Raw genomic sequence first — 13,733 nt, forward strand, 5'->3', positions numbered from 1 at the left:
AATTCTTATAGACTGTAAATAATATAAGAAATAAGCTATAAACTAAGCTTTAACTAGAATATCTAGCTATTTTAAGAGTAAAGCTATATTTTTAAAATATATTAGAATAGTTATCCCCCTATATACCGAGGTATTTGCGAGATAATTATGGTAAGTAATATAACTATAAGCAATATCTCTAAGAAGATTAGAAAGGAGAATCTATTAGTCTTTAACCTAGATTACCCTAATAATTACTATAACCAAGGTTTTATTACTATATTAGGAGGTAAATATATTTATATAGATATTTTTATATTTAGAGAATACCTATTAATATTTAGATACTATAGAGAAGACTATCTTATTAACTACTACCTTTTAATCCTTGCCGGTAAAGCCTATGCCTAGTTAATATCTAAAATAGATAGTATTAAAAGGGAATAATTCCTAAATGCGCTTATTACTAAATTCATTTAAATAATTATGTATTAGTTTAAATGACCTAATAATAAATTATAAAATGCTTTATATTCTAACCTATACTCTCTGCAACTTGCCTGCAAGAAAATTATATTAGTATAATAGGCCTAGCGTAAAGTAAACCTAGTAAAATAACTGGGATATACTAATAAGACCTCTATTCTTTTTATAATCTTTTCTATAATTAATCCTAAAGTTATATGCTTTCTTTTTTACCTAGATAAGAATACTAAGTTGATAGATTTTATCTATAACTGCAAGAACTAAAGAGAAGCTATTAAAAAGACTGCTAATTAAGATGCCTTAAAGTCTAGCTCTAATTATAATTAATAGCGAGAAAATAATTCCTATAGGAATAGATAATGTAATAATGAATAAAGTAGGGATAGTTATCGAAGAGATTCCTATTATTTTAATAAATATTGCAGTAGCCGATAATAAGATAATAGAAGTAAAGATTAGAACTGTAATAGCCGATATAGCTATAGAAGCTCTTAAGATAACTGAAATATAAATAATTGCATATAAGATAATTATAATAATTAACTATAGGAAAAAGACTATATTTAAGAGGAAAAGAAAGTATATTTTAAGAAGATATATCCAGTATTAACTGATATTATACCTAGTCTAGATAATAATGCCCCTATAGATAATAGCTACTCTATAGATAGTAGCCTTTCTACTGGCTTTAAAGCCTCCTAGGAAGCCTATCTGAGTTTTATAACTACAGAGGGCCTACTATTAAACAATGCTTGTAATAATACTTTCCTTATAACCGATATTATAAAGGCATATAACTGCAAGACTTATAAATAAACCTTTGCAATATAAAGCTTACTCTAGGAATACTTATAATCTAAGGGATATATCTTAAAGAAATAGCTATTAAGCAAAAATATGCCTACAAAGACTAAGCAATATATTTATTATTATCAAGATTTCCTATCCCGTAATAAACTCTACTGATATATATATCAGGGATATAATTCCGCTGCTATAGAATGATAATAGAATAGTATAACCTTAATAAATAACCAGGTATATACTGCCCTGACTACTGCTTATATATCTATTCTGCATAAGATAGATAGAAACTATATTTACCTATAATTCCTAGCTTAAGGATCTCTCTCTGGACCCTTAGTAACTATTTATGCAGATACTGGGTATAATAAACCTATAGTTAGCTGCAATTAGCTTTAGATATTAAATTACTTAATTAAAAAGAAAAAGCCAGTGTATATATGCAGAATTAACAATAAGGTTAGTAAACCCTATAATAAGTAGGCTACTTTTACCTTTTATATAGATAGAGTTTAATATAATAGAAGTAATGCCAGGCCTGTAAAGTTTAAATGCAGAGCCTGGGTCCAAGATAGGATGCCCTTATTCTTATTAACTGCCTTGCTAAGCAATGGATAAATAGTCTCTTATAGGGTTAATATAATGAATACTACTTGCTATCTAGACTATACTACCCTTAAGGACTTCTATATCCCTTTCTAAGTAACTTAATTAGCTTAGAAAGTAATCTAATAAGTGCAGGCCATATAAGCTATAACTATCCTATCTGGTTAATTATAACTTATTCCTGCTTTATAGAAAGAAGTTCCTAAAGGATAACTATATATATTTTGCGGATCTCTTTTTATTACTGTTAACGGTCTAGTGGATATCGATAGCCTTTCTGGCATTATAATTGCTAATAATACCGGTGAGGATATCTATATCTCTTGAAAATAGAAACTAGGTAACCTAGAAAAATATAAGTCTTAATAGTTATATTTAGCAATTAACTGGAAAGCAGCGTTTATAGCCCTTACTATAGCTAGTGCAGCTAGGTATCTAGATAGCTTTAGCAAGGAATCTGTCTAAGGATTGTAAATAGGTATATAAATAAGCCTGTTAGGTAACTTTATTCTTACTTTGGCCCTGGAAGCTATAGCTACTGAAGCTATTATTCCCGGGACCCTTAAGTATATAGTGCTGAAGCCTGCTGAGTATATAGTGCTAAAGTCTGCTAAGTATATAGTGCTAAAGTCTGCTAAATACTTTAAAATTATTGCCTTAGGTATCTTAGATGCTGTAATAGCGGATATTATTAGCGCCTATTGTCAGTAGGATAAATAGGAACGATAGCTATCTATAGCCCTTATAGACTTACTAAGTAGTAAGCTATAAATACCCGGGGAAGATGATAATAAAACCCCTTGCTTAGCGAGAGATGCAACAGAGTATTATAGACTCCCCTATAAGATTTAGATATAATGATAATTAAACCTTCTAGAGATTATAACTATAAATAGAGTATATATCTATAACGATTTAATATTATTTATGGCAAATGCTACTAGACTAGTTAAGGACTTTGCTAATATCTAGGAAGATATTAGACTAATTAAAGTTAATAAGGGAGATAAAATAATAATACTATTAGTAGAGAATTAGCATAAATATAAGGTCTCCTAATGCCCTTATATTTATGGAATAAAAAATAAGGAGTTTATTAATAAAACCTTTAATAAATTATATTAATAGGGATAAATAGAATAGGTCTATTAACCTATACCTTTCTTAGCTTCTATCTTTATAGTCTAGAGAACTATAGATAGAAAATAGAAAGGATATATAGTTATAGACCTTTACGCTTTAAATAAAGTTACTATACCTAACTGCTACCTATTGCCTAAATAAAAAGATATTATAAATGCTCTATAAGGAGCTACTTATATCTCGGCTATTAATATATTAGCTTTCTTTTACTAGTTTAGAGTTAAAGTAGAATATAGAGACTGCTTTACTATTACTAGTTATTATAGACTTAAATAATTAATAGTGGCCCTAATAGGTTTCTATAACTCACTGGCCTATGCATAATAATATATAGATCGCTTACTTTATTTATACTGATCCTTTTACTGTATATTTATTAATAATATTATTATTTACTCTTACTTTGCTAGTAAATACTTAAAATACCTAAAAGTGCTATTCTCTCTATTTAAAACTAAGAATCTTACTATCTCTCTTAAAAAGAGCTGGCTAGGATACCTAAGTGCATAAATACTTAGATTTAGAGTTAATATATTAGGATTATTAACTATATTGGAAAGAGTAGCTGTATTTATAGCCCTGAAGTTCCTTAAGCAGCTTTCTGCCCTTAAATAATATATTAGCGCTACCGGTTATATATAATACTTAATTCCCTATTATGCCTAATTTATTAAATTACTTTAGCGATATAAAGTTACTTTCCTTGCTTAGGGAAGATAGGACGGCAAGGTAGTTAATAATAATAAAGGTAAATGCATTGCCTATACTAAGATAACCTTTTATAAATCTATAGCTAAAGAATTAATATTATTTAAGGCTATGTAAGACTAAATTGCATCCGGTAAAGGGCTATCTTATCTTAACCTAAAGAAATATCTATTTTTGTAAATTGATATAAGCTTGTAATGAGGGTTTAGAGCTATTCTTTATTACGTTAAAGATAGGTATATATAGAAGGAGGGAATGTATATTCCCTTTAATATTGTTTTCCTAATCTATTTCCTAAGTAGAATGCTATCCTTAATAGAACTCTGATATAGATTAACTAAGTTAGAAATGGCCTGCTTGGTATAGGCTATGTATTGCCTTAAGCCCTAGATTGGATTAATAGAAGGTTCTTTAATAGTTTTTACTGACTATTCTGCTATTAAGCTTATTGTTAAGAAGATAATATTAAAAACCTCTAGTTCTAATTAAGCTAATTAATGCCTAATTAATATATTAATCTACCTTTTGGAATATAATTTGCATATATTCTATATCCCAGGAAAAAAGAACTTTATTCCTAATGTATTAAGTTATCTAGAAGCTATAGAGACCGATGTTAATATTAATCGGCTCTGTCCTAACTATATAGCCTTAGATAATGTCCTAATAGGAATTAAAGCCCTTATAGCCCTAGAGACTAAGACTAAGTTTCTGGCAGGATATATTAAAGATATAAAGTATAAGGCAATTATTAAAATAATTCTGCTGAATATTAAGCTTATTATTATTAATAAATTAAATAGCGAAGATGCTGTAGATACTTTAAAGCCTAGTATCCCGTTTATTATATAGTAAGGCTTGCTATATAACTATAATAATAAAGGAACCTATTGCCTCTGTATTTTATATAATATGGTTCCGGATATTCTAAGCATGGCTTATAACGATAAATACCACTTTAGAATTAAACGAATAATATAAAAGCTGTCGGGAATATTTATATATAACCTATCTAGATGTATTAGAAAGTATATCTGCGGATGCAAAACCTGCTATCTTAGATAGATAAACCGATAGAAGAGAATCGGAAACTATATACCTATCTAACTACCTATGCTCCTAATATATACTATTGCAATAGACTTTATTATTAAACTGCCCCTTATAATATTAGTTAGATTACTATAAGCTATAGAAGGCTTTAAGTTATTTAATTAGCTTATAATAGTAACCTGCGCTATTAGTAAGAGAAGCTTACTAATACCTGGCTATACTATATATATAGCTAAAGACTAGGCAATTGTACTATTAAAAATACTCCTATTGGCTAACTAGGGATTACTAAGAGTAATTATTTTAAATTAAGATAGAAAGTTTATAAGTCCCTTCTAGTAAGTACTTTAGAAATATTTTAACTGTAAGTTAGCTATAACTACTGCTTATTACCTTAAAGCAGATAGTCTCTCTAAATAAAAAAACTAAATAGTTAAGATTATATTGCGCTTTTACTATATTAAAAACCTAAAAGCTAACTGGAGTTACCTATTCCCAAGTCTATAGTTTAACCTTAATAGTATACTTAACTCTAGGACTAGAATATCTGCATAGGAATATATTTATAGATTTAGACCTAATAATGCCCTTTAGCTTTTAAATAATAAAGGCAATGCCTCTAATCTCCTATTTCTCTAAGAAACTATTTGTAAAGATGCCTAGCTAATACTTAACTTTACTGTAATAAAAGGAAAGAAGAATTATAATAAGAAATATTGCCTTATTACCCTAAAAGAGGATAACCGTATTTATTTATAACTATATAATAAATATTATCTCCTAGGAAATCCTCTCTGCAAATAGTTATAATAGAGAACTGGCCTATTCTAAATTAAATAAATAGTTAATAAGCTAGTATATAAGCTTAAGCTGCCCTTTAACTAGCATATATATCCCATTATATTAATTAAATACCTTATTCCTGCTTATGCCTATGATTATATTAAAGCTAAACCTAGCCCTGTTAAATAGGATCTTAATAGAGAAGATTAGTATAAGATTAAGTTCCTAATAAAACGGGAAGTATATAACCTTAGGTAAAATAGTAAGCTATTTGAAGGATTTATAGTATAATAAAAAGGATAGGGACCTAAATATAACTTATAGGTAAAGATAGCGGATATCGATAAGGAAATTATTGCAAAGTATTATGCCTTATACCCAGCTGAGTTTAAGAATAATAGAAAATGCCGCAGTAAGTAATAGAAGAAGATTCCTAAGAAGAAGTAATATAGAATTCCGGATTAGGAAGGATAAGAAGAGATTATAATTATATATAATAGATATGCAAATAGCATTAAGGACTATACTGCCTCCTTTTAAGGCCGGCATATAATATATGCCAGCGTCAGTAAAGATGCTGAAGGCTATTATATATAGGCGTATATGCTAGCTTATAGGTCTTGAGCCCTTTAATTTAAGACCCGCTCTTATATTAATTAAAAGAGTATCCTCCTTTTTACTATTATAGTTATAGTCACTACTTGTGATTTATAACAAGAGGGAATACCCTTATAATAAGAGAGACTATATTTTATAATATAATAAGTTAATATAAGCTATAGTTAATAAAACTAGGGGTATTTATTTAGACTATTAAAGATAAGTATAAGTATTCTAAGTGATAGCTTTCCTATATATCTGGCTATAGTAGCCTAAATAGGAAACTCTATCTAAGTTAGAGTTAGAGGAAGAAATTCGTAAATATAGTTAAGAGTTTAGTATAAAGTTAAAACGCTAAAGCAAAACCTAATGCTATAGTCAATTGAACTAAGTCATATAACTAGACCTCTTACTATATTATTTGATCGTCTTAATCCTTGTGTAATTACACTATTAATAATTTCAACGAAGATACTTACAGTTTATATAATGCATAAGAATTTATTGTACAGTTATGAGATAAACATGAGCCAGAATGTGGAATTGTCATCATCTTCTTCCCCGCATCACGAACTTAGTAAGGCTTCATGAATCTTGCTTCTACACAACTCTTATAGTTCAACTTTACACTCATCAAAACTTACACATACGGTGACTTTTAAAATACAAACACATCACACGTCGATAAGAAATTCCACCGACATTAAACTCAAACGCAATCAAAATGGTCAATGAACAGGATCGTGAACACCTCCGCCTAGCCGTCTCACTCGCCCACGAAGCTCTCAAAGCAGGCGACGCCCCTTTCGGCTCTGTCCTCGTATCATCAGACAATAAAGTCCTACAGACAGACCGAAACCGTACCGTCACAGGTGCCGATGGCGACGGCCGCCCCGACGCAACTCTACACCCAGAGTTTACGCTCGCGCGGTGGGCACAGCTTAACCTCAGCGCCAAGGAGCGCAAAGCTTCTACTGTGTACACAAGCGGGGAGCACTGCGCAATGTGCTCTGCTGCTCATGCGTGGTGCGGATTGGGAAGGGTTGTGTACGTTTCTTCAACGGAGCAGTTGGAGGCTTGGAAGAAAGAGTTTGGCGTTGAGGCACCTGTTGCACCATTGAGTATCAACCAAGTTGCTCCAGGGATCCAAGTGGAAGGTCCTGTAGAGGATTTGTCCAAGGAGGTTTATCAATTTCATGTTGAGAATTGGACGGGGAAGGGGTTTGAGTCCAAGGCTTGAGTATGGAGAGGTTAGATGTTATGGTATCAAGATGAGCATAGCAGGTGTTCGGCAGCAGACCGCATGGACATTTTTATTGCAACTCTAGGGCGTCCGATAAGGGAATTGAGTTGACACAGAATTCATGTCAAGTTGCGTGTCGGTCGTTGGAAGTGAAGGCAATGAGAACCTCTGGGCCTGACTCACAATCCGGATCCCAGTATAAGTGCGGCAACGACACTCAAACCATCCAAGAAAGAATGAGTTAAGATAGCCAGTCTTTTCACAACCGAAGGCTTGTATATCAGCAATGGATACTGCAATACGTATGTTATTCGGAGATTGGGTCGATATAGACTCCATTTTGAAGCAGTTCCCTTATCCAATCAGCTATCCCCTGTGGCTTAGTTGGCTAAAGCGTCCGACTGTTATTCATAGACAATCGGGAGATCGGAAGTTCGAGCCTTCCCGGGGGAGTTTCTTTTTGCTCCCGTTGATTATTGTCTATCTGCTGGCTCCTGTCTTTTTGCTTGCATGGTCATGATGGATGTTTCTGTCATGCAATGATTGTTGGGTTACATATCTTGACCCTGGTCGAGGTTGTGTGGATAACCCACTCTAAGCCCATTACTCACGAGAACTATACTTTTTCATGGGCACGATATTCGGCGCCTTGCTATGCATGAAGGAATATTACTCTAGTATAGAAAGACACCTGCCTAAGCTAAAGACGCCGTTGCTATTACATTGCAGCGGTTGTTCCTGGTCCATTGCAACTACGTCAGGAATACTGATGACAACTCGTCATGGCAGTAAAAATCACAATACAACTTCAATAGAACTCAATACATGCCAGTATAGTAACAAGAACCCTGGGGGGGGGGGCTACTTCTTACAGCGAAAAGCAGACACCGAAGTTTGATGTCCATTAGCCTTGAGAGAGCGTTGGAACTTTACGTTAAGGCCATTGATTACTCAACCATCTGAGCGGGAATCCAAGAACAGGCCGACCTATTCTGAGATTATAGATAATGTTTTCCTTGCTTATATCTAGTTAAAGAATATGGTTGTGAAGTTCAAAGTTGCCGGAAAAGCACTATTATATTGTGCTCCTAGGCAATGACTCTTAAACAACCAGGTATCTATACAAGCGTGACATACTGTTAGAACAAAAGGCTTTAAATAAAATGATGCGTCGCCCTGTAGGTAATAACGAACAGCTGTCTTTCTTAGGGAAAGCATGCAGCTTCCAACGTCTCTCACCCATCGTCATGTATATGGCCAGAGAGAAGAGAGTTTATGATGCCTAAGAATCGTCAATATGGCCCAAGTGTATACAGTCAACGAACATCAGCCCCCATACAGCTGCATGGAAGCCCAAGAATATGCAATTCCAAATCAGTTTCCCTCTTGGGTATCTTGCATTACCCCAAAACGTCTATCAGAGACCAGTCCGCTTACACCATTCCTGCGTTATCATATGCATAATACGAAGGTTCAACCTGAGACAACGCTACAGAGGTGTATGGCGTAGTATTCTCACTATCTAGCGGTAGACCCGCATCTAAGATCTTTGCACATTAGCCATCGTCTTCCTCTCATCCGTGTGGATTGAGTCGAGGCCAGTCGAGGCTCAGGGCAACCTTTGCGCCCACATTCCACCCCATGCACAATGTCAAATCCGTCGCGGAGCCGGGTTCATTCCAATTGGGTAACAACTAAAATAAGAAAGATCTAAATAGGACCTCTTTCGATATTCTTTGTCTGCAGCTTCTACACTGATATGTACCTCTGTACTGTCTGTGTTGTTCTGCATTGCATTATATGCATTGCCAACGTCGCGAAGAGCAACCTTGTTCAACATCACTGGTATTGGCGTGGTGATATATCTAGGTAGGCACTTGAGAGATCACCACAATTGGTAGGGCCTGATTGCGGGGAAGCCTGAAGCCACGCGAGTTGATGGATGCCGACGCAAGGGATTGCACGTACCCAACTTCCAACGTTGCATACATGTCTGGTGTGCCTACCTCACAATGACCACACATCAAAAACAATTGAATTGTAGAAAGTGATTTATATAAATTGGGATGTGACAGGCGTATAGTATAATTCTTGATAGGAACACCGAGATGGGGACCTCGAGTTAGGTTGAGTGTTTGAATCCCAACATCAACTGTAGTGATCCTGGCATAGATGATATTGATTCTAAACCCACCACACCTATCAGCATCTATACAGGTGTGCAAAGTGATCAAAAGCAACCTGGAGCAATGGCAACTTGCCAACGATACCTTGCTTTAAGAGACGTCAAGTCAAGTCCACCGCTGCCGACTGTTCCGAGATGAGACTGATCATCAATCCATCAATAAGAATGGTATTCTGTTCATTAATCGTATTTTAGCTCCTACCTTACTCTGATACAAATGCTTATACTCAAGGTGTCAATAACGCCTAAGGATGAAGTCTTGTGATGTTGAATTTCACAGTCTTAGGCATCGCAACCAGCCAAATTCCAAGTTTCGCGCAATGCCAATAAGGGGCTACAAAATACAAAATTAAGACTGATCATGATCCAACTGACAAACCGTCTCAGAACCATGAAACTGAGGTCTTAACAAAAGTGTGCAAATGAAGTTTTGATATACACCAAAAGGCCTTACTACCAATCACAGACAATGATGCATCGACAAATCTTACATGTTGGTTTCGTCCCTGGTTGATCTGGTGCAGAGAGGCGGCCGCCAGTCTGCAGCCGCAATATGAAAACATTGTAGGAAAGGATTCGAAGTCTTTTGTAAAGTGGCGTTATCAATGTGATAGTTACCATCCATCAGCCTGGCCGCATTTTGGGCCGCAGCTTATAGCATGGCGTGCCAATACCCCAGTTGGCATATCAAATGCGCGAAAGCGACGAGCGGAGACCCTGCGGCTGGGTCGAACATGTCCCTTGACCAGGGTCAACCTGTTTCAGCAAACAGGGGAAATGTGATAATGGAATTGCAGGTCAATGCACTAGCCTGTCGATTCGAAAAATCTGAAATCTGAAGAGAAGAATTGACACAAACTGAACGACCTTGACCGTGAAGCATCTGAGATTGATTTGTGTAGGACGGCATAAACGAGCTGCAAGCACCGGGTGCAGCAAAAGAAAGGAAGGTGGAATGTCTCTCACATCAAGAGACTGCAGTTATCCGCTCCCATAAAGTAAAGAAGCATACATAGACGCAATCCGCGTGAGGCTGCAGCCAAGCCTAAGAAAGGATGGGGACAACCGTGGGGTAACTCAAGTTCTGAGGCCAGACAGACCAGGGCCAGGTCTATCTAGCCCCGGGATAATGAAATTGCGCATCGGTCAGTGAGAGTTCTTGATCGGTGGCGCTGAGGCCCAGTCGGCCTCTGATGGTTAAGTGTGTGCAGTTTCACAACAATGTATAGCGGAGCAGTCCACTTATATCTGCACATCAATATCAGCCCTTGAGGTGACAAGCAGTAGGCCGTGATCCAACGATAAAGAGGTACGTGTTTGAACATATTTTGTTGTAAGTGAGCGCTGTAAAGACTCGTAGATCCCTCTTGCATATATATCTGATGCAAAAAATTACCCAATCGCTTCTCCTGCTGTGCTTGGCTTGCAGGAAACACATACACAGAACCTGTCCGTCGGAACCGAGAAGAGTGAGGCGAATTGGTTCAATTGGAAGAGGTGCGGTGAACAAGAATGACATATCCTGCAAACATATGTCCCTAGCCGAGCGGTTGATGGACAAGGTCTCACTAGGTGGAGGCGCTTGTTGGACTCGAGGTGCTGTACCCATGACAAGATTGGGAATCCCATCATGCATATATGACAGGGAGGCGGCCTGTTGATTGACGATGCTAAGTCTGAATAAGCAATTCGAGTTTCCTATATAGCCACATGCTTCTGAGACAAACATCGGAAGAAAGGCTTTGCTTGACCGGGATTCAAGGTTGAGAGAAAGCTAGTTGGTATCTTTTGTCAATAGAGTTCCACGCATATGATGAGGCTGGAGCTTGGATATTGGAAGAGTATTGAAAAGACGGAGAAACTCTGTGACTGCACCCACGTTCGTAAAATACCCAATGACTTGGATATCGCGATGCTGTTGATTGAGTGTTTCTGTGGATAATTCACCCCGGATCAACTTAGCGGATCTAATTAAAGACATGAAGCAGCTACTTTGACGGTGGGCGCCATATTCGTTGTTTGATAGGTTAACATTCCAACCATTTCAGGCTATCACCAAGACGAAGGAGTAAGTAAGGTGACGTGTATTCAAGGTGGTCTAAGTTATCGGAGGATTATTGAAAGATAGGATTTTCACTTTCGTAGTAGAAAAGAAAGTCGCTGCTGATGCAGAATCTATTCATGGTAGAAGAGTGTGGGTGGGTGAGGTTACACTGAAACGGGACCAGGGGCACGGGAAAAAGCAAAGAGAGATCGTGTATGCAGGAGGAGAGGAAAGAGAGATCCGCAACTTGAACAGAGTTTTGAGAATGGAAAGAAAGGAGGCCTTTTAGGTGAGTCTTGCCTTGCACAAGGCTGGTCCGTTTATCCATATCAAGCAAGCAGTTAGGCGTGAACAGATTCACGTCTAGACTCTCTTTCCCAGTTTGTTATCGAATGAGGTCAAAAGTGGAGCAGGCAAGTGTATAAGGGCACTTATGCAGCTGGGTGTCAGCTCATGTCTACTTACTAATAGTGGATGCCGAAATGAGCTCAAATTTTGAGCGACAATGAATATAAAATACAGAAACATGTTATCCAGGAAATACTCGTCTAATTTCTCTCAATCATTCGATATAGTCGCCAAGCAACGGCGTAGTGCTCTCAATACTTGATATAAGAGATGTGGTTGACGGAGAGGTCTGCCCCTTCCCGTTAAAATAATGTGGGTACAGACCCTCTTCACCAGCGGGACGGGAAGGAGGAGGGCGATTAACTTCTTGTAACAGAGGTGATCGGCCGGCTTATTGGCCCGTCCCGGTTAGCTAGCGTGTCCAATAAGCGCCGAGAAACCAGCTGTAGCACATCTTTGGCAAGCGGGGTGGAGGCTCTATCCAATCAAGGTTAGCATACAAGCGCTTGCTCAAAGCCCCCATGTTCTGTTTCCCCAACCACATGCTTTCATCTTCCTTCATCTCAAGAATGAAATCAACTGAGTCTTTGATAGAGGATGAGAATAATACGCTACAGAATATCCTACAGTGCAACGGGCTTTATGAAATGCCCTATCAGCCTCAGAGGACCCCCACTGTAGAGCTCGCAGCGCTTTTCCAGCAGCGGTCATCAGTGATGATGTTGTGCTAATGCACACAGATTCAGATGTAAGGTACCGGCCACTCTTCGCTTTCGATAGCACCCAACACAACTCGATCGAGCATATCATGCCGTGATCCCAATTTTCCACTGCACCAACGTTAAAGCAATTGACCAGCTACCTGCGTGGGGAGGCTGCTGCGCTATACTCTACTGCCGTGCTGTCCTGCACTGCAATGCTCGAGGAGCTTCCACTCGTTGTTGCACCAAACGCCGCCTGCATGCTTCTGTATACGTCTCACCAGAAGAGGGGCACCGACGACTTCTCTACATGATTGATGGACTATTTTCAATGCAAATAACATGAAATTTGGATGAGACGACGGCGGAGGTCGTCGAGACCAAGGGCATGCTTCTATGATAAGAGTTAAATCTCAAACGATAAGATGCGAGCCATTCATGCGCTTGTCTGCAAATGATGGAATACAATTGATTGATTGATAGGTCGAGTACCTCGAGTCTCTAGGCCGGAATGCATCTGGAGATTTGCAGGGGTCCCAGTCTACTAGTGGACCACTCAATTTGATGTGCCATCCAAACGATTCACTGAGAGAATTGAATTCAACGGCACGCGGTCAACCCACGAGGCTAAATTTGGCAGGGGGCATTGCTCGCTACATGCTTGACTTGCTGCGACTCGCTTGTTGTCAATTGCCTTGTCTTTGGTCAAAGATCCACAGTACACGATATGCGATGAGATGGCAGTCCACGTTGGACATTGTTCGTCATAGCAAGGCCGCAGCCGCCGGCCACGATCCATTCATGTTCAAAGTGACGGCCTCCGCCTCAACTGGCGTCTCTTAAACCAGAATCTGAAAGCATGCTAATGCTAATGCTAATGCTAATGGCATGCTCAACACCCTGCTCACTGTACAAGAGGGGATCCTAGTCTTCTGCAGCTTCTCTTCCCCACTCAAACTGTTAGCTCGAGTCCAAACGGCGAAAAAAAGATGCTCAAGCTCCCAATCCCCAGCCGCCATGGACCATCCTCCATTTCAACCCCTGGGTTCC

At 37.7% G+C, this 13,733-nt stretch overlaps 1 protein-coding gene across 1 annotated transcript; it reads left to right on the forward strand.

Moving 5' to 3' along the window:
- Positions 1-6,886: 6,886 nt before the first annotated feature.
- On the forward strand, positions 6,887-7,402 carry FSST1_012217 (cytidine deaminase-like protein; the record flags this gene model as incomplete). Its single annotated transcript, XM_083235418.1, has 1 exon — positions 6,887-7,402. The coding sequence occupies one exon, from the start codon at positions 6,887-6,889 to the stop codon at positions 7,400-7,402; it is 516 nt and encodes a 171-aa protein (XP_083081913.1).
- Positions 7,403-13,733: the final 6,331 nt, after the last annotated feature.

The sequence above is a fragment of the Fusarium sambucinum genome, chromosome III (genome assembly GCF_050947815.1).
Source record: "Fusarium sambucinum isolate potato_lamoka chromosome III, whole genome shotgun sequence".
Classification (NCBI taxonomy): domain Eukaryota; kingdom Fungi; phylum Ascomycota; class Sordariomycetes; order Hypocreales; family Nectriaceae; genus Fusarium; species Fusarium sambucinum.